We start from the raw sequence: 25,471 nt of genomic DNA on the forward strand, positions 1-25,471 counted from the left end.
TAAACAAAATAAATATACAAGCACAATAAATAAATAGACCCAGAAAGGAATGCTGCCATAAATCTGTAGGAGCTGAGAGAAAAAAAAAGCTGTGAGGGTCATCACTTCATTAGCTCACTCCTGCTATGATCAATGGGCCAGCCTCCAGTGGGGCTCACACACAATCACACGCACGCGCGCGCGCGCACGCATGCACGCACACACACACACACACACACAGACACAAACACACACATCAGTGGGAATCAAACATGATGAGAATATAGAACAGGGTGTTCCAATGTTATCTTATTATCAGGCTTTCAGCTTTGATTGACAGAGGGCAGGTTTCAATTGACTAGTAGTAGTAGAAGTAGTATTGGTAGTTCAAACTTAAAAGATGCAATATGTCACTTTTTGGGTGACCCGTAAAAATTCACATAGAAATATGAGTTATAGAGCTGCCATTCTCATAGAAAGCAAGTCTAAGAAGCGGGAGATCTATTCTATGTGCGCTATTTCTATGCCTTCTGTCCTTAAGTTTTATTTTTGCATCTTTAACTTTCGGTTTTGTACACCAGCTTCAAACAGCTGAAAATACTGAGGTGTCAGTTAGTGATTCATAACTGGCAACCCAGTTTGGACAGGTTTGACTCTGTCTCGTCCCACAGACTTGAAGATGACACATTCACATTCATTTATGGCTCTCCGTAGGACAGTCAATCATTATGGAGTCTCCTCTCCACACACCCACCTTATCAAACTGGACTGTCATTACTGAAGAGTGTCTGATAACTCTCAATATCTCCGTCCATTTTCTCCCATCCAATAACACCATGTGCTAACCTTGGTTTGGGATTATCTGCACCTTTCGCCGCACCTGCTACAACAACTCTAAATCAGTGTACACAACCACTAAACTTAGATTTTATATCTCATGCCTCTGCTGAAGCACGCTGCTCATGAATAGCTAAACAGGCTAAGCCACAACGATGCTAATCTCCTCCTTCAATACACACGCACGCACACACACACACACACATATACACCGTATCTGCTGCTGAAGGCTGAGCTAGATCCGGAACCTTCCGTGAATGGTTGGAGGAGAATTGTTACCAGAGTTGTTATGATTAGGCTGTAAATGCTGAACAAGGCATTTACAGTATACAATAATAATTTCAGCATCATATCATTTGTTCAAATTAACTTTTAATCACAAGCGTCAGGCCTGTTTATGAAGAGTGAGGCCCTACAGTGACAAGAAACAGAGACGAGCAGCATCCATGAGTGATGAGTGTCCCCTACTGTTGAATAGGAAAAATGCAGTGAAAGTGTGTGTTCAATCTCTAAGCACCTGGTAGACGGATTGTGCCAATTGTTTGTGCATGGGTGCGTGTGCGGGTGGCTGTGTCTTGAGTGTTTGGGTCTGTGTGTTCAAGAGAGAGATTCTAAAGGGTGTTTTGGCTGTGTTTCTCCAGCGATGCCAAAGGAGAGTTCTGCAGAGCGGAAGGGCACACACCCCCTGCACACTGGACTGATCCTGGGCATCCTCATGGTCATGCTCATCATGGCTGCCACAGTCCTGGTCACCGTCTACATCTACCATCACCCCACCTCGGCCGCAAGCCTATTCTTCATCGAGGTGAGTCTTAGCACTATCACTACTCTATGAGAGGCTACTAGCAGCTCAATGCACATTTGCGATTCCCTGCAGAAGACCGGGGTTCAATCCCTGTGAAGGGAGCACCCGTCTCACGATATCTCCTCTTCACCTATCTCCCACGGCTTCTCATCTGTGTGTCCCTAAAGCATAAAACATATCAAAGAAGAGTGACTCTCCATCCACTCTTCCCCCAAAAATAAAAAGTTAATGTACAAAGACGGGTATTGCTTTGACTTCTCAAAAGTCCAAAGTATCCACTAGATTTAAAAGTCCCTTTGGTCTGGAGTGTCTATATGTTGGTCAGATATGTGACCTGAAGTACCTGAAGTACTGAAGAACAGCAGGCCGACACCCATGCTAGCCTGAGGGTAGTCTCTCTCTCTCTCGCTCTGCCTGTCAGGTTTGAATATGATGTGTGCTTTCCTAATCTACCCCAGCAGATACTTAATTCCCAGGTCAGGATATATGTCAGCCAACAACCAGATGCCCCGTATGTGTCCCAAATTGCACTACCTTTGACCAAGGTCCATAGGGCTCTTTTAAAAAATAGTGCACTTTATGGAGGATAGTGTGCCCCTTGGGATACAGCCCCGCCAAAAACACACTGTAAAGGATAGCACACTTCATAGTTTTTCACTTTATCCATTTCTCCAACTCATAAAAATGCATGATTGCTTTCACAGGGTGCAGGCTTGGTTCTTTGTTGATAAATGCCTACGAATGCTTCGACAAGGAAATGGTTTCGGTTTCATTTGTACGGTTTGGAAACTGTAATGAGACGGATTGATGTTTAAACATCTAGAGAAAATAAACGACAAACGCATAATCTTCAAGGTCAATAGCGCACCATGAGCCAATCCCTCGAACAAGGAACAATTTCCCTGAGAGAATTCAAATGCTTTCATCGCTCACCGAGTGGTTTAGTACATGGTATATATTAAACGGGCGAGTATCAATTCATCTCATTCAATACATCGGCTTCAATCATGCATGCCTAAGATACCTCAGATATTATTTCTCGCCGTCTGTGATACAATGTACCTTGCTTATTACTAACGCGATCTATCATAATTCAAATGAGAAGGGCAAGCTAGCTACTGACAGCTCAGCTGACACAGGACGTAGCACAGTGGCCTAACCCTGGGCACAGGCCAGTGGCATTGCTAACCTTTGGTCTTTAACCCTAGTCTGAGACCTCAATGACCCTCATGACCTCTAACATGTTTATATACGGTCCTCTAAGGCCGGGTGGACACTACACAACTGTCAAAATCCTTACATCGCTGAGCCTTTCACATTAAACGGGTGTCTTTCGTGTCGTTTTTTTGTCTTGCCAACATAGTGGTGCGCACACTCAAACGATCTGGTGGGGTGTCACACACAACAAGATTCTTGGTCGTGAGGATTCTCCGTACCACCACATTGTCTTGCAAAACAATGACGTGATAAGATTGTTAATGTAGCTAGAACAAGCTGTGGCTCAAAGCAGCCTCATAAGTTTTCAGTCAGACATTTACGCTTGCCATGCAGAGTTGACATTTCTATCCAACATTTTGAATTGAATAACATTAAATGTGATCTTCAGAGCGGTAACGATTTGACACTTTGGCTTTGGTTAAAGGCAAGTACAAATGCATACTGGTAGTCATCGCTCCTGCTCGAGAGTTATATTCTGGGTGATGCGAAACAATGTCATCTGGCTTCTTCTCTAGCGAGCTCTCATTGGCAATTGCTGATCATTGTTCTCAAAACTTGTTGTTGCATATCTCACACTACAAGAGCTTTGCAGATTTTGTGCCGATAAAATTAAACATGTTTGAAAATGTCTGGGACAGCAAAAAGACATGATCGGTAGCCTCAGACTCTGTCTCTGACCCGCTCACATTAAGCAAGCGTCGGTGACAGCTGCACACCCCGAGTGGGCAACAACATGGGGATTTTGTCTCCGATCTCAAAAAAAATGTAATTGGGGCTAAAATCTTGTACTGTACACCCGGCTTAACCTGTGACCCCTTTCCCCTTCTCCAGAGACGTCCCAGCAGGTGGCCGGCCATGAAGTTCCGCCGAGGGTCCGGTCACCCGGCCTATGCGGAGGTGGAGCCCGTGGGCCAGGAGAAAGAGGGCTTCATCGAGTCTGAGCAGTGCTAAAGGGCATCCCCCCCACCACACACACACACACACCCCGCCGTGTCGCTCTCCCCCCTCCCGTATTGCCCCCCTTGCGCCCGCTCCACAGGGACTGACACACCAGTATTGCCCCAGAAACAGGCCTTCCGAATCTGCCATACCCATGGCGACTGATTGACGCTGGTCTCTTGTTTTGTTGATTAAAACACTCACTGTCAAGATTGTAAACTTAAATTAGAAAATTGTGGAGGTGTTAATTTGAAAACCCCACACTCTTGCTGGTTGTTGAAGAGTGGGCCTTGTGTTTGGTGGACTACCATGGTGGACTACCATCTTCAACCCTAGCTTGTCCAACAGAGAGCTGATCTGAGAGCTTAGGGAGGGTCACTGCCAGAGGGACTGTGCTGTAGGTAAACCTTGAAAACGGATCTCAAGTCAGCTCTTCGTCCAAGTCCTCAAAGTCTCACACTCGTGCTGGTTGAAGTGACTGACTGACTGACTTGTTGGGGACAGAGGGAAAGTAGCCACGTTTATACCTGGTGCTAACATGCGTCCTTTGTCCTGATCTTGTCCACATTTTGATCGTGCCAACATTTTAAGACGTGTAGATGATTAAAAGACACATTGTGATCGGATTGTGATCAGATCTTCCTGACCACCTCCGGAGGTAGTCAAGCACGCATTGTGTCTGGATATCGATTGAGTGTAAACAGATGTGGATGGTCAAACCATTTAAATCATCATAATACCGGCCTTTAAAACAATTTACAGGTATCAAAATTGACTTAGGGGCTTCAGTAACTGTCTTAAAACAAATCATCCATATTATTTTAAAGAATATCTGTCAAATAATTTGCATACAGGGAGGCATGAGCTAATCTGGTCACAATGCGGGCACAGTGGACGGATAAGAGACACATTTTAATACTATGTGTGGAGGCGAAAAAACCTTGATCGGATAGTGATTGGATCATATTGATCAGATCACGAAACTCACATGTTAGCACAAGGTGTAAACTAGGCTATTGAGTGGGTTGTACAGAGTAACTGTGATGCATTGGGGGAGTAGGTGGAATTATACAATATATTTTTCAGAAACAATACTGAGTATGTGAACAGAGATCTCGACTTTAAATGTTGGTGAGGTTATATAGACTTTACATCCTTTTGGGATTTTGCAAATGTACTTTTTTCGTATTTTGTTTCTGTTGCTTTTTTTACTTGGGTTTTCTCATAATCAGTGTGGGGGGGGTTTGTCTTGCTTCCCACTACCACAATAAGGCTTCTTTACCATAGCTTTTACTCCATAGTGTGGTTCAATAGTGTGATATGCTCTTGCTACTGCCACTCATCCCACCAAGGAGTAGCAGTCTGCAAGTCTGGAAATGTTCAGTTCTGTCTCTTTTGTTCAGCTCTGGCATCTCTTTTTTTTCTCATTTTGTCAAAGATTGTGTGGTTTTTGCTTACTGAGAGAACCTCTGTTTTCCACGATGGGGTGATGGGCACACTCTTCTCTTCTCATTGGTTTGATTGCTCCCTTATTAACATACTGTATGTTGTTGTTATTTTTTTTACAGTGATTTCAGTACTGCCGTGCCATTATTTCCTTGACTGGAGTCTGCTCAAACATTTTTTGCACAAAAGGTTTTTCCATGCACATATATCTTTAGTTCATTTGACTTGTGGTACTAATGCAAAATTGCAAGACAGGCGCTTGTGACTGTGTGTGGTTGTGTGTATGCATGGTCTATATGTGAGTGATTGAGTGTTTGTGTGCGTGTTGTGTTTGTGTGATTAGATATCCACCTGCTTGAAGGTGGGTCAGTTTGAGCTGGTTCTGTGTAATTGATGCTGATTGGTTGACCTGAGGTACATTAACAAGATGTTATGAGACGCGTTGGCGATACATTAAAAAACGTACCTGGCATGAGTTTGCCTGGGTTTTGAATTGTGGTATACAGTGTGGTTTTCAATAGCAGTTTGACCTGCTGCTGTTTCAACCTGAAGAAGAATCTAAATTGTACAGGACTGGAGGATTCGTGTTATATGGAGTGAGATATCTGCCGAAACGTTAAACAAACGTAATGTTAGAGTCAAAAATGCATTTTTTTTTAGGAAATCTCTAACCTCCATACTGTTCCAAGTCAATATGAATGGCTGACTAGTACATGTCATTTAACCCTAGCATAGCAATGTATATACATGGGCCTACACCTTTGTAGATTGACTCTCAAAACATTTGCAGATTCGGGTTATTAATGAAAAAGCATACATATGATATATTATATGACTATTTTGTTTTTCTTTTTGAGTGGCCTTCTCAATTATGATTATTTTTTTCAAATGTGAATGAATGTGTCAATCATTGCATAACTGCTGTTGCTGGTCGATTATAACGGACAAGGCTTTCATACATTGATCAAATCAAACAAAATTCTGATTTGTATACTGTACCAAGACTGACCGAACAAATACAATGAAATGTATTTCACCATCATTTGTAGATTGAGCTGGGAAATATGCCTTGGGTTACAATGGTACATACACACGGTACTATTTAGAATTACAAATAAATAGATTATACAAAATATATATATCTCAAATGTGCAATATAACATTCATCAAACTTCATTATGCATTTTTTAATTTTTTTTTAAATGTAGTGATAATGATTGGGAATTATTTAGCGTTACATCATTGATGATTAATTAATCCCCCATTGCACTGAGACCAAAGACCCATCCCAATGTTTATTTTGTCAACATACTACGGCGTTCTCTACCGTGGAGACCTCTGTGTCCCATGTTCACAATCTCTCACTTCATTCCCCACCAAGTCCAAATCTATCTCGCCCCTTGACGTTGAATCAAACCACTATTTTCATATTGCACTCCCACTTTGAGCACACCACCACAGGCCTACATTCAACTCAAAACACACGCAGAGACATAGGCACACACACACACACACACACGCGCAAATGCTCGTATAGGATGATGAATCAGCTGCGCCAGAACTCAACACAACTCCATTCATAACAAGTCCATCTACAGAGGTGGAGTTACTGAGCACAGCAACCATCTACTGAACATTACGCTTATTTTCCAAAACAGTGTTAAAGAGTCGATGGGCTGGGGGGGTGAGGGGGGGGCACACGTGACTACCCTCACAGATTTTCCATGCCTACAGCCAAATACCATAGTCCCAAATGCTTCCCTATTCCCTACAAAGTGCACTAGACAGGGAATAGGGTGCCATTTGGGACGCAGACACTGCTTTGAGATTTGCTCAGTCTTCCCTTGTGGAGAAATGCTGTGTTGTTTGAGCTCTCTGGGACATCTGCTTGTTCTGCTGCCACCTAAAACTGCAAATGTTTTTATAACCACTCAAACGTATGTCTCAAATGGCATTCTATCCCCTATTTAGTGCACTACTTTGGACCAGGACCCATAGGGCTCTAGTGAAAAGCAGTGTACTTTAAGGGAATAGGTTGGCATTTGGGACGCAGGCGAAGTGGCCCGAGGATAGAGCTGATAGAGGGGTTTGAGTTTTGTAAACAAACTTGGAGGATGAAGTGGGGGGCATTCAGTAGGCCTAAGTGTTCAGTCTGCGTTAGACAGTGATTGCAACACTTTCAAACTAGTTGTTTGGGAGAAGAAAGCATATTCAAGTCACTCCAGTAATCACTGAATGGCCTGATTGCTTTCAACCAACATTCTCATAACATGCTTTTTAGAATAAGAAAAGCAACATTTTCTGCGTTTAGACAGGCAGACCAATTCTGATCTTTTTTCCACTAATTGGTCTAATGACTTAAAACGAACAATGTAGCTCATACAGGTACAAGTCTTGTTCCACGGTGATTGCCTGAACTCAAAATGGAGGACGGAGGAAGCTGTGACCCTATGTTTTGTTTTCCGATCTCATTACAAAACTCTTTAGGACATGACAACAAGAGACTCAAAAATCACACAGTACCCTAGCTGTCTGTAATTTCTGTAACTACTGTCATTTTGATTACATTTGAAATAAAGAATGTTGTTTAAATCTTGTTTTCCACTTTTCTGTTCACCTCAAATGTCCGACTTAGTAGTTACTGTTGTGACATTGGGGAATTGTACACTACAAGTATAAGTCATCATTAATACCTAAGTAGCAACACAAAAGAGACAGCCCTGGTGACCATGCTGTGCTGCCCCTCTCGGTCAGTCTCTTATCCTCCCCCCGGTGAGTTCTGTGTTTCCCTTCCCTCCAGCAGAGTCCCTCGTGGTTTCCTTTGAAGGCTGTTGGTCCGTCCTGCTGTGTGAGCAGTGGTGTAAAGTACTTAAGGACAAATACTTTGAAGTACTACTTAAGTCGTTTTGGGGGGTATCTGTACTTTACAATTTCTATTTTGGACAACTTTTACTTTTCTTGGTTCCTAAAGAAAATAATGTACTTTTTTGCGCCATACACTTTCCCTGACACCCAAAAGTACTCATTACATTTTGAATGCTTAACAGGACAGGAAAATAGTCCAATTTACGCACTTATCAAGACAACATATGGTCATTCCTTCTGCCTCTGATCTGGCGGACTCACTGAAGAAAAATGCTTTGTTTGTAAATGATATCTTGAGTGTTGGAGTGTGCTCCTGCTTATCGATACATTAAAAATGAAAGACAATTGTGCCGTCTGGTTTGCTTAATATAAGTCATTTGAAATGATTTATACTTTTTACTTTTGACACTTAAGTATATTTTAGCAATTGCATTTACTTTTGATACTTAAGTATATATAAAATCAAATACTTTTGACTTTTACTCAAGTAGTATTTTACTGGGTGACTTTCACTTTTACTTGAGTCTTTTTCTATTAAGGTATCTTTTACTTTTACTCAAGTATGAGAATTGGGTACTTTTTCCACCACTGTGTGTGTATGTGTGAGTGCTGCTGATAGCTCTCCATCGCTGAGGAGGAAACAGCAAGAAGAGTGTTTTCTTCAGTGGAGCGCTAGGGTAGCCAGTATTTTTCAAGGCTTGATTACAAAAAAAAGAGGAAAGGATGTTTGGGTAAAGTTGGGTCGTCTGCTGGGTTTAGCCTCTACATCAATGTGTTTCTCAAAGCAATTCAGCCAGAGCAGTGGCCACAATCTCTCCTGAAATTGAGTTTTCGATGAAGGTTAAGAGGAAATATTGTGGTGGTATCTCATTCAAATGCCAAGCGTGGTATAAATGATTGAGTTTCAAAAACCCCTCTAGCCGCTGCAAAACTCCTATCCAACCCAAAATCACTGTTGAATCTTTTAATCCCTGCTGTTGGGGATAAATAAATGAATAGCGCACACAGAGTGAGGCGAGAGACAGACACAGGATGCTTGTATTAAACCGTATTATTCTGTACCCCCAAGCCACTAGACCCACTAACAGATATGTTTAATTTAAATATGACACCAAAAACTTCAGTTGGTATAATCCAAGATCCATTTAAAGTTTTCCGTCTCTTGAGAGGCTGTTTAGTGGCTGTGCTCAGTTTTGTGTGCATATACAGAGGATTGCAATTAGACAATTAGAAGCCGGGGGATAATGCCTTTTTGAAGCTGACACACAAATGCAAATGGATGACTCTCTTCCCCTCAAACAACACGTGAAGACAGCAGAACTGTCTACAGTCTTTACACAACAGAAGCCTGTCGGGTTATTTCAAAAAAACAATGTACCTCTAACGCAGGCAGATTTCATTCAAGTTTCAGATGAGCTCGGCAGCTCTGCGTCTGACAGCTGGGCTTCACACGACGCAGCAGCATGAGTGTCTGCCTGGATGTGTCTCACAGAGGTTGGGATTCTGACTTTGTAAACAAGTGTGTGTGTGTGTGTGTGTGTGTGTGTGTGTGTGTGTGTGTGTGTGTGTGTGTGTGTGTGTGTGTGTGTGTGTGTGTGTGTGTGTGTGTGTGTGTGTGTGTGTGTGTGTGTGTGTGGTGTGTGTGAGTAAACAGGTGTGTTTGGGAATGAATTGAAAGCAGGTTTCATGGAACAGATGTTGAGAATTGAGGGGCTCTTTTGACTGGCTGGGGAAGTCACTGCTGCTGGACTTGTTTATTTGAAACGTTTGTGTGTTTTTTAGGGATCAGCACTACAGCGATCCCTGTAGAAAACAGAATAGAATAGCCATTGTAAAGAAAAAGTCACCAATCCAGAAAAAGCCCCCTTTAAGGAATACTCATATCCGGACTGTCACCAGAGCCTGCTTCGCCAAACACTACCGCTGGGGGAAAACACTAAAACAAGAGTAACACTGCAAAAAGGTACAGAGACATGCAGAAGAAAGCTCCAGGGACTCCATCTGAAGCACCAACAACATTTCTACATTACTCTATACCCCACCTCAGGTGGGCCACTTGAGGTGAGGACAGGGGTGAAGAGGGCATGTAGGGAATGGAGAGGTGCACTGCCGACTGTCAAGAGGATTCCTCTATACTGTCAGTGGTTTGTAGTGGTGTCAGAGGGCAGTCCAACAATGTACTATAATTTATTATAAACTGGGTGGTTCGAGCTCTGAATGATTATTGACTGACAGCCGTGGTATATCAGACCGTATACCACGAGTATGACAAAACATATTTGTATTACTCTAATTACGTTGGTAACCTGTTTATAATATCAATAAGGCATCTCGGGGGGTTTGTGGTATATGGCCAATATACCACGGCTAAGGGCTGTATCCAGGCACTCGTCGTGCATAAGAACAGCCATTAGCCGTGGTATATTGGCCATATACCACACCTCCTCGGGATTTCTTGCGTAATTATACATATATTACAGTATTGTTATAGTATATTAAACAACATGTCCATGAGCATAATAATATGGTAAAACCCTGGCAAACACCCATCTAATATTAATACCATAGCATTATTTTTGTAGGTTTTGTCAACTGAATGCTGGGTTTTATAAGTACAAACATGATGTCTTATTGCCATCTAGTGGTGCAACCTTTTCATAGAGTACAGGTCCACTTGGAATAGGATGCAATTGAGTTCACATGATAGTCTTCCATGTTGAGAAAAAAAACACTATAGACCAGCATAAATTGCAAGCTGGTCGGATGCTGGTCATTGTGTTCAATGTGTTTTCACTGGTGAACAGCCTTCGTTGTTTTCATTGGTAGTCCAGCCTTCATTGTGTTTTTGCTCATTGTTGCTGGCGATCAGGCTTTCGTTGTGTTTTCGCTGGTGATGGTGTTTTCCTTAAGTACATTTAGTAGAAAAAGTAGCAAGCCAGTGAGTCTGGGCTGGGTGGGCCTGGGGGTGATTGCCCCCTGCATATTTTTTTTTGCAAAACAAGCTATTTTGGTGACCTCTGGTACATTCTAATGCCTTGATTCCATGCAAAATACACAGATAGATTATTGAATACTTTAACGAGTGTACTTCCCAGATTGGTGAGTTTAGTTTTGGAATTGATTAGAGAGACATGACTTTGCAATAAAAAGGTAATTGTTAGTTGTTTTGGATATTGTCTAGGTCTATAAGTTCAGGACAGTTTTGAAACCTTTCTTCTCTTGAGATTCAAGTCATATTCCGAGTTTAACTGCAAGATATGAATTACCATAATTATTTTTCTTCTTCAAATGATGTATTTTATTGGCTCTGCTGCTGTGGACACTTAGGGTAAGGAAACCAATGTGTCATTACGTAATTTGGGTCAACTATCCATTTAATAGTTTGGCCTGTCAATCAATCACTGTGGATGGGATTGTCAGGGGAGGGGGCAAGATGTTTGCAGTGGCAATTTTAACATGTAAATGTTGGTGGGGCAAACTCATTTTTAATGCATGCCAGCAAAGCCACTACACAACATAACACTAAACAAAACATGAATTGCGCTATAACGGTGACAAACGGTGCCCACAAAGAGGTGTCACTACAGTCCCTGGTTCGAATCCATACTGAATCACATCCGGCCGTGATTAGGAGTCCCATATGGCGGCGCACAATTGGCCCATCGTCGTCAGGGTTTGGCCGGGGTAGGCTGTCATTATAAAGAAAAATTTGTTCTTCACTGACTTGCCTAGTTAACTAAAGGTTAAATTTAAAATATATTTTTAAAAGGTTTCATTTCAGCACCATGGAGTGAATCCTTACAACCGCTACACCTCAGCAGAGCCTCATCTGGCAGCGAAAAAGTTTATTCAGCCTCATTTGCTGCCTTTTGAAAAACCATAGCTGATATGGCTGACTTGCTTAAATAAATATGGTTTCTACTGACTCAGGGATTTGGGTAACTCAGTAAAACGTGCATAGAGAGAGAGAGAGAGACGCAACTTACCATTTGAAGTATTTTAGTAGACCTATGTGGTCAGAAAGTAAGGAAAATATACTGAACAAAAATATAAACGCAACATGTAGTGTTGGTCCCATTTTTTAAATAAAAGATCCCCAATATTTCCATATGCACAAAAAGCTTATTTCTCTCAAATGTTTTTCACTAATTTGTTTACATCCCTGTTAGTGAGAGCATTTCTCCTCTGCCAAGATAATTAATCCACCTGACAGGTGTGGCATATCAAGAAACTGATTAAACAGCATGAACATTACACAGGTGGACCTTGTGCTGGGGGCAATAAAAAGGCCACTCTAAAATGTGCACTTTTGTCACACAACACAATGCCACAGATGTCTCAAGTTGTGAGGGAGCATGCAATTGGCATGCTGTGCAGCAGGAATGTCCACCAAAGCTTAATGTTCATTTCTCTACCATAAGCCGCCTCCAACTTCGTTTTTGAGAATTTGGTAGTATGTCCAAACGGCCTCACAACTGCAGACCACGTGTAACCACACCAACCCAGGACCTCTACATCAGGCTTCTTCAACTGCGGCATCGTCTGATATCTGTCTGTAATAAAGCCCTTTTGTGGGGAAAAACTTGTTCTTATTGGCTGGGTCTGGCTCCCAGACCCATCCATGGCTGCACCCCTGCACAGTCATGTGAAATCCATAGATTAGAGCCTAATGCATTTATTTCAATTCACTGATTTCCTTATATGAACTGTAAATCAGCTAAATCCTTGAAAGTGTTGCATGTTGCGTTTATATTTTTGTTCAGTATATTTTCCCAGCCGGAGCTCGTTTTTTTCTAAGTCCCCAGTTGTCTCGAACGCACCGAAGTCGGAGATTTCCCAGGTCCGAGTTCTGAAGTCATGCTGGATTGAAAGCATGGCCAATGTATCCAACCTTTTCTGGCCCATGGTGTTGCGTGTGAATGTTTATCCTTTTAAGCTTGGAAAAGAGATCCTTTCAGACAGATGCTTTAAATCCTTAAACCCAGACTTGGACCACACACTCTCTCCAACGAATAGCTGGCAGTTGAAGCAAAATACTGATTCCTTCCAAACCACTCATTGTTGCATTTGCAATTTCTTACTTGTTGTGTATTGTTTATGTCCAATGGCTGATGAGCACTGATATGTTTTATCTATGCTTTCTCTTTATATGACAAGGTTTGCAAAGGATTTGCCGGTAGATGGTCAATGTGATTCATGATGATGACTGCTTGTCTAGCTAGCTAGCTAAGATTTTGAAAGTATGATGTTGACAAGATCAGTCCAATCAAAGCCACGGTAGATATAGCATGATTTGACATAATTTTATCTGTGGCTAATGACCTTGAGCCTTCTTGGACGGGCGCTTCTAATGTAAATCTATGGCAGCACCCATGGCAGCACCTGTATACGACTTTATTAACTCAAAGATATATTTTTTTACATTGTTTGCAAACTGTAACACGAAGGGATGTCAAAATAACATGCAAAATAGGCTAATTATAATTTATATGTACAATGAAGTCGGAAATGTACATACACCTTCGCCAAATACATTTAAACTCAGTTTTTCACAATTCCTGACATTTAATCCTCGTAAAAAAATCCCTGTCTTAGGTCAGTTAGGATCACCACTTTATTTTAAGAATGTGAAACGTCCAAATAATAGTAGAGAGAATTCTTTATTTCAGCTTTTATTTCTTTCATCACATTTCCAGTGGCTCATAAGCCATTTTGCCACAATTTTGGAAGTATGCTTGGGGTCATTATCCATTTGGAAGACCATTTGCGACCAAGCTTTAACTTCCTGACTGATGTCTTGAGATGTTGCTTCAATATATCCACATCATTTTCCTCCCTCATGGTGCCATCTATTTTGTGAAGTGCACCAGTCCCTCCTGCAGCAATGCACCTCCACAACATGATGCTGCCACCCCGTGCTTTTGTACCTGTTTCCTCCAGCATCTTCACGAGGTCCTTTGCTGTTGTTCTGGGATTGATTTGCACTTTTCGCACCAAAGTACATTTGTCTCTAGGAGACAGAACGTGTCTCCTTCCTGAGCGGTATGACGGCTGCGTGGTACCATGGTGTTTATACATGTGTACTATTGTTTGTACAGATGAATGTGGTACCTTCAGCCGTTTGGAAATTGCTCCCAAGGATAAACCAGACTTGTGGAGGTCTACAATTATTTTTCTGATGTCTTGGCTGATTTTGATTTTCCCATGATGTCAAGCAAAGAGGCACTGAGTTTGAAGGTAGGCCTTCAAATACATCCACAGGTACACCTCCAATTGACTCAAATTATGTCAATTACCCTATCAGAAGCTTCTAAAGCCATGACATCATTTTCTGGAATTTTCCAAGCTGTTTAAAGGCAGAGTCAACTTAGTGTATGTAAACTTCTGACCCACTGGAATTGTGATACAGTGAATTATAAGTGAAATAATCTGTCTGTAAATAATTGTTGGAAAATTGACTTGTGTCATGCACAAAGTAGATGTCCTAACCGACTTGCCAAAACTATAGTTTGTTAACAAGACATTTGTGGAGTGGTTGAAAAACAAGTTTTAATGACTCCAACCTAAGTGTATCTAAACTTCCGACTTTAACTGCACATACAGTCACTGTGGGGACGACGTTGTCGATGCACTTATTGATGAAGCTGATGACTGAGGTGGTGTACTCCTCAATGCCATTGGATGAATCCCGGAACATATTCCAGTCTGTGCTAGCAAAACAGTCCTGTAGTGTAGCATCCACGTCATCTGACCACTTCCGTGTTGAGCGAGTCACTGGCACTTCCTGCTTAAGTTTTTGCCTGTAAGCAGGAATCAGGAGGATATAATTATGGTCAAATTTGCCAAATGGAGGGTGGGGGAGAGCTTTGTATGCATCTCTGTGTGTGGAGTAAAGGTGGTATAAGATTTTTTCCCCCTGGTTGCACATGTGACATACTGGTAAAAATGTGGTAAAACTGATTTAAGTTTGCCTGCATTAAAGTCCCTGGCCACTAGGAGCGCCACTTCTGGGTAAGCACTTTCTTCTTCGCTTATGGCCTTATAGAGTTGGTTGAGAGCAGTCTTAATGCCAGCTTTTGTCTGTGGTGGTATATAGACAGCTACGAATAATATAGATGAGAACTCTCTTTGTAGAGAGTGAAGAGAAAAGATCATTTGGCCTCATTAAACTTTATAAAAACAGTGTTAGGCTATTTTCTGGCAAATGGTGCCATTATTATGTGCCAGATGTTAAGACTAGCCTACAAACCATTATAAATGGCCTATTTGCGATATTGACTTGTCATTTCAATAGGCATAGGCTAGGCCTACTGACTCAAATCTGGGTTTATGATTTTAATTAAACTGTGCCATGATTTGGGAAACGAGGCGGTCTTCTGGTCAGACTCCGGAGACGGGCACATCGTGCACCACTCCCTAGCATCCTTCTCGCCAATGTCCAGTCTCTTGACAACAAGGTTGATGAAATCCGAGCAAGGGTAGCATTCCAGAGGGACATCAGAGACTGTAACGTTCTTTGCTTCACGGAAACATGGCTCACTGGAGAGACTCTATCGGGGGCGGTGCAGCCAGCCAGTTTCTCCACGCATCGCGCCGACAGAAACAAACATCTTTCTGGTAAGAAGAGGGGCGGGGGCGTATTCCTTATGACTAACGAGACATGGTGTGATGAAAGAAACATACAGGAACTCAAATCCTTCTGTTCACCTGATTTAGAATTCCTCACAATCAAATGTAGACCGCATTATCTACCAAGAGAATTCTCTTCGATTATAATCACAGCCGTATATATCCCCCCCCAAGCAGACACATCGATGGCTCTGAACAAACTTTATTTGACTCTTTGCAAACTGGAATCCATTTATCCGGAGGCTGCATTCATTGTTGCTGGGGATTTTAACAAGGCTAATCTGAAAACAAGACTCCCAAAATTGTATCAGCATATCGATTGCGCAACCAGGGGTGGAAAAATCTTGGATCATTGTTACTCTAACTTCCGCGACGCATAGAAGGCCCTGCCCCGCCCTCCTTTCGGAAAAGCTGACCACGACTCCATTTTGTTGATCCCTGCCTACAGACAGCAACTAAAACAAGAGGCTCCCACGCTGAGGTCTGTCCAACGCTGGTCCGACCAAGCTGACTCCACACTCCAAGACTGCTTCCATCACGTGGACTGGGACATGTTTCGTATTGCGTCAGATAACAATATTGACGAATACGCTGATTCGGTGTGCGAGTTCATTAGAACGTGCGTTGAAGATGTCGTTCCCATAGCAACGATTAAAACATTCCCTAACCAGAAACCGTGGATTGATGGCAGCATTCGCGTGAAACTGAAAGCGCGAACCACTGCTTTTAATCAGGGCAAGGTGACTGGTAACATGACCGAATTCAAACAGTGCAGCTATTCCCTCTGCAAGGCTATCATACAAGCTAAGCGTCAGTACAGAGACAAAGTAGAATCTCAATTCAACGGCTCAGACACAAGAGGCATGTGGCAGGGTCTACAGTCAATCACGGACTACAGGAAGAAATCCAGCCCAGTCACGGACCAGGATGTCCTACTCCCAGGCAGACTAAATAACTTTTTTGCCCGCTTTGAGGACAATGCAGTGCCACTGACACGGCCTGCAACGAAAACATGCGGACTCTCCTTCACTGCAGCCGAGGTGAGTAAGACATTTAAACGTGTTAACCCTCGCAAGGCTTCAAGCCCAGACGGCATCCCCAGCTGCACCCTCAGAGCATGCGCAGACCAGCTGGCCGGTGTGTTTACGGACATATTCAATCAATCCCTATACCAGTCTGCTGTTCCCACATGCTTCAAGAGGGCCACCATTGTTCCTGTTCCCAAGAAAGCTAAGGTAACTGAGCTAAATGACTACCGCCCCGTAGCACTCACTTCCGTCATCATGAAGTGCTTTGAGAGACTAGTCAAGGACCATATCACCTCCACCCTACCCTCCACCCTAGACCCACTCCAATTTGCTTACCGCCCAAATAGGTCCACAGACGATGCAATCTCAACCACACTGCACACTGCCCTAACCCATCTGGACAAGAGGAATACCTATGTGAGAATGCTGTTCATCGACTACAGCTCGGCATTCAACACCATAGTACCCCCCAAGCTCGTCATCAAGCTCGAGACCCTGGGTCTCGACCCCGCCCTGTGCAACTGGGTACTGGACTTCCTGACGGGCCGCCCCCAGGTGGTGAGGGTAGGCAACAACATCTCCACCCCGCTGATCCTCAACACTGGGGCCCCACAAGGGTGCGTTCTGAGCCCTCTCCTGTACTCCCTGTTCACCCACGACTGCGTGGCCACGCACGCCTCCAACTCAATCATCAAGTTTGAGGACGACACAACAGTGGTAGGCTTGATTACCAACAACGACGAGACGGCCTACAGGGAGGAGGTGAGGGCCCTCGGAGTGTGGTGTCAGGAAAATAACCTCACACTCAACGTCAACAAAACTAAGGAGATGATTGTGGACTTCAGGAAACACCCCCCTATCCACATCGATGGAACAGTAGTGGAGAGGGTAGCAAGTTTTAAGTTCCTCGGCATACACATCACAGACAAACTGAATTGGTCCACTCACACAGACAGCATCGTGAAGAAGGCGCAGCAGCGCCTCTTCAACCTCAGGAGGCTGAAGAAATTTGGTTTGTCACCAAAAGCACTCAAACTTCTACAGATGCACAATCGAGAGCATCCTGGCGGGCTGTATCACCGCCTGGTACGGCAACTGCTCCGCCCACAACCGTAAGGCTCTCCAGAGGGTAGTGAGGTCTGCACAACGCATCACCGGGGGCAAACTACCTGCCCTCCAGGACACCTACACCACCCGATGTTACAGGAAGGCCATAAAGATCATCAAGGACATCAACCACCCGAGCCACTGCCTGTTCACCCCGCTATCATCCAGAAGGCGAGGTCAGTACAGGTGCATCAAAGTTGGGACCGAGAGACTGAAAAACAGCTTCTATCTCAAGGCCATCAGACTGTTAAACAGCCACCACTAACATTGAGTGGCTGCTGCCAACACACTGACACTGACACTGACTCAACTCCAGCCACTTTAATAATGGGAATTGATGGGAAATTATGTAAATATATCACTAGCCACTTTAAACAATGCTACCTTATATAATGTTACTTACCCTACATTATTCATCTCATATGCATACGTATATACTGTACTCTATATCATCGACTGCATCCTTATGTAATACATGTATCACTAGCCACTTTAACTATGCCACTTTGTTTACATACTCACCTCATGTATATACTGTACTCGATACCATCTACTGTATCCTGCCTATGCTGCTCTGTACCATCACTCATTCATATATCCTTATGTACATATTCTTTATCCCCTTACACTGTGTATAAGACAGTAGTTTTGGAATTGTTAGTTAGATTACTTGTTGGTTATTACTGCATTGTCGGAACTAGAAGCACAAGCATTTCGCTACATTCGCATTAACATCTGCTAACCATGTGTATGTGACAAATAACATTTGATTTGATTTAGATGCAGGTAGCATATAGCCCCTGTTAGACCTATATGTAGTTTTAGCCTAAAGTAGCCTAGGCAAGATGTAAATCAATTATTTAGCAGCTTTCTTAGTTTAAATTGATAGACAAATTCATTTAACATAAACAGCGAGGTGATTTCGAGGTAAGAAGTGCTTCCGTTGCCCAATAACCTGCTGGAATAGGCTACTGAGGATGGTGTTGTAATTTCAATCCCTGAATCAAATATGAATAATAAATTATGGATATGACCTGAATGCTTGTCAACCAACAGCCAGTGTTTTTTATTTGTTTTTACCTGTAGCCTAATCTTGTGTCATGCACAAAGTAGATGAAGAAATTACATTTGATTTGATCTGACTGACTGTTACCTTCAATCCAATGCAACAATAGCAATAGCTGGTCAGCAATTGCAATAGAACTGTGACCATGGTCACAATTATTGATTAAACCAAACAAGGCCATTAATAATTGCATAATAACACAAGGCTTACAACAACAATAAACTAAAGTTATAGGCTTTATGTTAAATTTGTTTGCCAGCTAATGGTAGGCTACACAAGTGGCACAAATTGATTTGACTCCCGTGATATTGTCAATTCAACATGCTATTAGTGTCAAATTGTAGGCTACAGTAGCCTACATAGGCATATAAATGAATAAGGTAATTGATGGCCAACATATGCAAATGTATCATTCTCCACATTTAATGTCAGTTTCTTTGTGGACTTTTCCCCATAACAGAAGCACGCAAATTCTCTCCCCGCAACGATCGAGATCCAAGGACTGAGCATGCGTGAATCCCTTGGCTTGATATGGCGAATGTATCTATCTAATGCGCTGTAGAGCCGTCGTTTTCCCGAGCTTTGTCACAGTTATTTGTTGATGCGCATCAGTTCCAACGCTGTGATATGTTTTAAGGGAAAAGTTTGGAAATAGGTGTCTCCATAACGACAACCAAAATAGCCTACCTACAACTGGTAACAAAAAAAATGTCACGAGGTGCGCACGTGCTTCTGTCTGCAGCCCCCCCCCCCCCCCCCCCCCCATTGAATCTCCAGTTTAAATATTGGAATTGATCAGTTCGCACTTCAGTGTGTTTTGGAGAGAAATAGTGCAGAAATCCATATGGTTACCTTAAAAACAACTTCTCATGTGTCAGCCTGCCTGTTGATTTTGGCAGTATCTCTAATGAATCATTATTTACTTCAATAACAGCTCAATCACTGACACACACCCTATTGACTGATACACCAAGGACTCCACTTAAACGGGACAACCTATACATGGAAAAAGATCCTTAGTAAAATGTTGAATCAAAACCAGGCTTTGAACTTGGTAGTCCACACATTGATCAGGATATAGCCATCTTGAAACAACACTCAATCAGCCGTGTCGGTCTCAATTTGTCTTTCTGTGATTCCTCAAATCTCCTTGCCTTCTTAACCATATTGGAGGAGAAGGTCCATGGTCCCTCCCCTCTGAGCTTCTTTTCCAATGGGTTTTGAGCAGGAGGTGAGAGCATACAAGGTCATAGCATACAACAACTGAGGAAAGATCAATTGAGATTTTGCCTTCGGGTATGTAAGGACTTGACAAAAACACTGGAGGTCAAAGGTTCACATACATTCCAGCAAAACATACTTTATTTGGATACTTTAGGAAAGATAGAATTGTCTACTACGGCAATAGACAAAATATAGAAATCATAGTTCTCACGCAAACAAAACAGCATCAATTATAAAGGGAAAGAAAAGGCTACTCTAGTTGCACCGACTAGAGATGACACCTACCTCGTCTCCCTTTGATAAATCATTCAACCAGCGGTAACTCGAAACAGAACTTTAAAGATATTTCTGTGCTGATACTTTGCTCGACTCAGAACCCTTACAGCACATGTGCCTTCCCGTAAGTGGAGCTAACAGAATAATATGTAACATCAATGCGTATCATCAGTATGGAGATGTGAAAGGGTTTGTATATATTATCAACATGGAAAGAAATACGTATTATACCCACCACTTGATGTGAGTTTGTGCTAGTACCTACCAGTAGCTAGTATTGGTTGTCAGAATATGAAGAAATTAAGAATAAAAGACCTACAGTATATAATAATATACAATTATAATATGATGACAATAATGATATGATAAGAGACATACTTGTACTCACAGTGTTAAGCCTATCGCAACGCTATCAACATGGGCCATGTTGCAATTCTACATCATGTTTCATTTCTAACCAATCTGAATAATTAAGTGACCCTACTTAGAGTGTTATGGAAGCATATAACTGCCAAAGTTATGTATAAAAATGAAACGCAATGTGTCATTAATTTATCATTACACAATTACATTTAAAATTACATTTCAGTAGCTATACGCTTGCATAGAAGGTTGGGTTTATTACATGTGGATTTTGTATATTTATGTAACATTTCACAACCATGAACAAAACCCAGACATAGATATTTGGATTCTCTACTAGTAGAGTAAAACAGTACCTGCACTTCAAGTGCTTGATAAAACATTGTCTAAAATGCCAATTTAGGTTTGGTCACAACTGGGTAACTTTTCCACACACAATTTCCCTGAACAACATTTTCGCAGACAATTATTTAACATTTTCAAATCTAGTAGTGCAATTGTAGAGAATACCTGTCCAGGGCTCTACACTAACATGTTTTACAATGAGCACATGTGCTCCTAAATAGAAAAATGTAGGAGTTTTAAGAGTGTTCCATGCTCAACCAATTACAATTTAACCTGAAATATTTGAGTCACTTAGGCGATGTTCAGCTGCCTCTTTAACAGGAGGGCCTTCACCGTTGTAACGGAGCGACTCACATGTCTGTCTGTGAGAGATTATATTTTCTGACGTGTCTGTTCGCTAGCAGTTGAGCAAACTCTTAACATAAACATTTTAAAAACCTAGAGAGTGAACAAAACGATGTACACTGCCAAGAAACACGAGGACAAAGTCACACTTTAGTAGACTTTCGGGTAAATTCGACCAACTTCTATGCCAGTGCGCTTCTTAACAATGTATCGTTCAGCACTTCCCTCAGTGCGCACAGCCCACCCAGGCACCGTTGCTGCTCGAGGTGGGATAGCTATATGGATTTCATAGTTCTTTGTTTTGTTTCATAAAGGTAGCTAATCACACAAACAAATACTTTGAAAATGTCTACAGCAGTTATTTTCTGGGGCAATAAATCACAAGTAGCACATGTGCTCATACTTGATCAACACATCTATTTTTAGATGCATATGAGAGTAAAATGGTTGCTCTGTAGAGCTCTGCTGTCTAGTATGTACTGTAAATACTTGGTTAAGAAGTATCATAGGGACTTCCCTGTCTCTTTCCCAGCCTCAGAGAGACTTGTCTCGTACCGTAGTTTTCCCATTATCCTCCCTTCATGGAACAAAGGATAGGCCTTCCATCTACCCTAGCTCTAACCACTAGGCAGGTAGCCTATACTAGGCCCTCGCTCTAACCACTAGGCAGGTAGCAGGTAGCCTAGTGGTTAGTGGCAAGATCGAATCCCCGAGTTGACAAGTTCAAAATCTGTCGCTCTGCCCCTGAACAAGGCAGTTAACCCACTGTTCCTAGGCCGTCATTGAAAATAAGAATTGGTTCTTAACTGCCATGTCTAGTTAAATAAAGGTCAAATTAAAAAAATACCATCTGAAGTCAGATGGTATTTCATTTCTTTCATCATCCTGTATGAATGTCTGGGATTTTTTTCTTGGTCATATTTATTTTTTAAATTTCATGTGCAAACTAAAAATCTGACCCCCAAATAGATACATTTCATCAGAGCTGTCATAGGTGGGAGGGAACAGTCTCAAACAGCATAATGTTGGCCTACATCCAGTTACAGATAATATCGCTCACACTGATATAAATTAAAAAATATATCTTAAAACTCTAAAATAATCCGGGTCTGTAGTCATAAATTGTCTCAGAGTACGAGTGCTGATCTAGGATTAGGTCGTCCCTCACTGGTCTCGTTCATTATGATCTAGAAAGGCAAACTGATTCTAGATCAACACTGAGACAATGTGTGAATACAGGCCTTGAGGTTAAGGGTGATGTATGGATGTAGATCCGGCAGCTCTTAAAAATCGGTACTGTGGTGGCTCACCATCTCTCCTTTAGTCAGTCAGTCAGTCAGTCAATCCACCGAATCTGAAAATGGACACATAACAGATGCAATATAATTGGAAGAAACGTCATTGTCAAGTCTATGTGAAAATATCTAGGCTAGTTAATAGCAGTATTGATATTACTGGAGAGGAATATTGCCCTGTCCTGGACAATCCTAACGAATTGAGAGAATAGTTATAGGAAAAAAAATGAAGGAAGAAATGTTAAAAAGGGTTGAGGGGAGAGGTAGTGAGACTAATTCCACACTACATGGTACATGACTACTACATGAGTAATTCAAATACAGTTACCATAAGTGGAATAATACAACTGTAATGCAAGTTCACATGTTTTGGAGTGAAGAGCAAAGATTATACAGTTCACCCGGTCTGAGGTTCAGCCTATGAGACTGCTGTTTCCTGGTACCAGACTATGTCTGAGTTGTCAGTAAAGCTGTCACTCACTGTGGGGCGGGTCCACGTCCAGTTTGGCCAATCCTACAGCAGAGTTCACTTTGGGCCTTGCCCCAAGCTCCCGGTTCTGGTTCTGGTTTTGGTCCAGATGTTTCTTCTCCTCCACCTCCTCTGGGTTATAGATGCCCTCCTCCGCCACCACCTTCTCTATCTTCTCCATGAGCCGCCTCAGTTGGGGGTGCTCCCCAAATATGCAGTTATTGATGACAAAGTATCTCCTCTTGCACTTTTCCAACACCCACTGCAGATCCTTCCCCTCCCGCTTGATGTGTCTCTCGATGGACATGTTCCTCAGTACCTCAGCCCAAGTGAACACAAGGATAGTATGCCTCCACACGCTCTCCCCAAACAGGGCCAGGTGCTCCTCGATGCGGCCCCGGTCCACCTCAGTAAACATGCCCACGGGGATGACAAGCAGGAAGGCGTGGGGGCCAGGGGGACCACACATAGAGGCGCCCCGTACCATCTCCTGCTGGTAGAGGAGAGGCGTTGTCTGGGCTGAGAACCAGCCCGGCGTGTCTATCACTGTCACCTGGCGCCCCTCCACCTCAGTCTGACGCTTGACACAGAACTCGGCTGCCCGTTCTAGGCGGAACTCCTCGCGGCCCAGGATGGTGTTGCCTGTGAGGCTCTTCCCAGGCCACCTCCAGCCCAACAGCACCAGCCGCAGTTCAGATAAACGGTTGGCTTCCCGGGCTGCGGCCGCCAGCCTCTTCTCCTCCTCCTCTGGGTCAGGCACATCCTCTCCTGAGGGTACACATATCACAAGTCATTAGCAAGGACTTTTTAGCTAATACTGTTTCCGCAGTTTATTTAACGCACACCTGGGGAGTATTTTTCTCCGCTAATACAGGAGTAATTAAGATTAGTTCACTCATGTTGTGGAATTAATTAATTTATCAGGGGGTGCGGCAGCATCTTCGGCACCCCTACTTCCCGCGGCCATGGATTATTTATTATTTAGTTAGTTAGCGGTGCATAATTCTTATCAACTTCAAATCCCTTATTGAAAATTATATAAAGCCAGTTTAGAACCAAATCATATAGCCTACCCTACGCATGAGCATTGTCTATGAGGAGAGCGGACAGCTAGTAATCACTTTGACTTTCATTCGTTAGTCCGTGCCAACAAAAAAATCCAGCCAGTTAATCTCGTGTGTGGTTATTTATGGTTGAAACCGGAGTCTTTCTATGTGTCATCAGCCAAATTAGTAAACTATAAAGTTAACGTGTCACATTCGGATCAGAGTTAAACTGGCTAACCTAGCTACCTAGCTGTTAGCATTCCGTAAACTATCGATAACCGGCTTTTAATCGGTTTTGTTCGATTAGTTGTATCGATTGACTTGAGACACCGTTTATATTTTGAGACCCACCTGTTGATTGAACTTGTTTCTCTGATTCCATGCCGGTGCTTCGTTATTCTATAATTGTATTCCGCAATTAATCCGCTGGAGAAGGATTTCCTGCTTGGTTGACATACGGCGCGGGACTATACATTTTAGCAGGACGTGTGTGCGTGAAACTTGTGTTATGGTGCCCCCTTGGAACCTCCTGCGGACAGTGCAGCCTTCCTCGATTAGTTTTTTGTACAGTGGAGGTTTGTGGCTTGTGCGGGCCCTCACAGGTATTTGACCAACTATTGCATTCCCAAATTACTCCCTTGGACAGTGGTCACATTACTGGAGCAAATTGCAGTAAAAAAAATACAACTTCCTGAAAATTACAACAAAAAACGGAGTAATTTTATTTTGTTAAAATCTTCAACATCCTTCATATTTACAAAAATGATATTTCTGTAAAACTCCAACTCTAAAAGTAATATTCATAGCATAGTGCTTCACTCATATTCTTTAATTCACTAACACTTATGTTTTTCAAACCCAGCACCTTTTACAAAGTGAAGTAGCCTACTGATAAGGGACATACAGTACAGTGCCTATTGAAAGTCTACACGTTTTGCTGCCTTCAAATTAAATACAACATTAGGATAAAAGTAGATGTTCACAACCTACTCCACAATTATAGAAATTTTAAAAATGTGTTGATTGTGTATGTCTTCACACAAGTGTATAATCTTATGTATAATGATTCACAGCTGAAATTTATCTTAGAACAACATTTATCCATTGTTTTTGTCAAAATTACTCAAGCTCAGTAAATTTGGTTGGGAGTCATTGATGGAGAGCAATATTCAAACCTTGACTGATTTTC

General features: G+C 42.4%; 2 protein-coding genes across 2 annotated transcripts in view; one reads left to right on the forward strand and one right to left on the reverse strand.

The window, feature by feature from the left end:
- Window positions 1-7,816, forward strand: part of plxdc2 (plexin domain containing 2) — a 176,261-nt gene extending 168,445 nt beyond the window's left edge. Inside the window, exons 13-14 of the mRNA XM_021562992.2 lie at window positions 1,458-1,621; window positions 3,671-7,816. Coding sequence (XP_021418667.1) covers window positions 1,458-1,621; window positions 3,671-3,790 — 284 coding nt within the window. The 3' untranslated portion in view covers window positions 3,791-7,816. The remainder of the gene's footprint in view (window positions 1-1,457; window positions 1,622-3,670) is intronic.
- Window positions 7,817-20,253: 12,437 nt separating this feature from the next.
- Window positions 20,254-24,793, reverse strand: gimap4 (GTPase IMAP family member 4). Its single transcript, XM_021562993.2, has 3 exons — window positions 24,634-24,793; window positions 23,249-24,004; window positions 20,254-22,826 (listed from the first exon to the last, which is right to left on the reverse strand). The coding sequence occupies exons 1-3, from the start codon at window positions 24,662-24,664 to the stop codon at window positions 22,813-22,815; spliced, it is 801 nt and encodes a 266-aa protein (XP_021418668.1). The 5' UTR covers window positions 24,665-24,793; the 3' UTR covers window positions 20,254-22,812.
- Window positions 24,794-25,471: the final 678 nt, after the last annotated feature.

Source organism: Oncorhynchus mykiss, chromosome 15 (assembly GCF_013265735.2).
Source record: "Oncorhynchus mykiss isolate Arlee chromosome 15, USDA_OmykA_1.1, whole genome shotgun sequence".
NCBI lineage: Eukaryota > Metazoa > Chordata > Actinopteri > Salmoniformes > Salmonidae > Oncorhynchus > Oncorhynchus mykiss.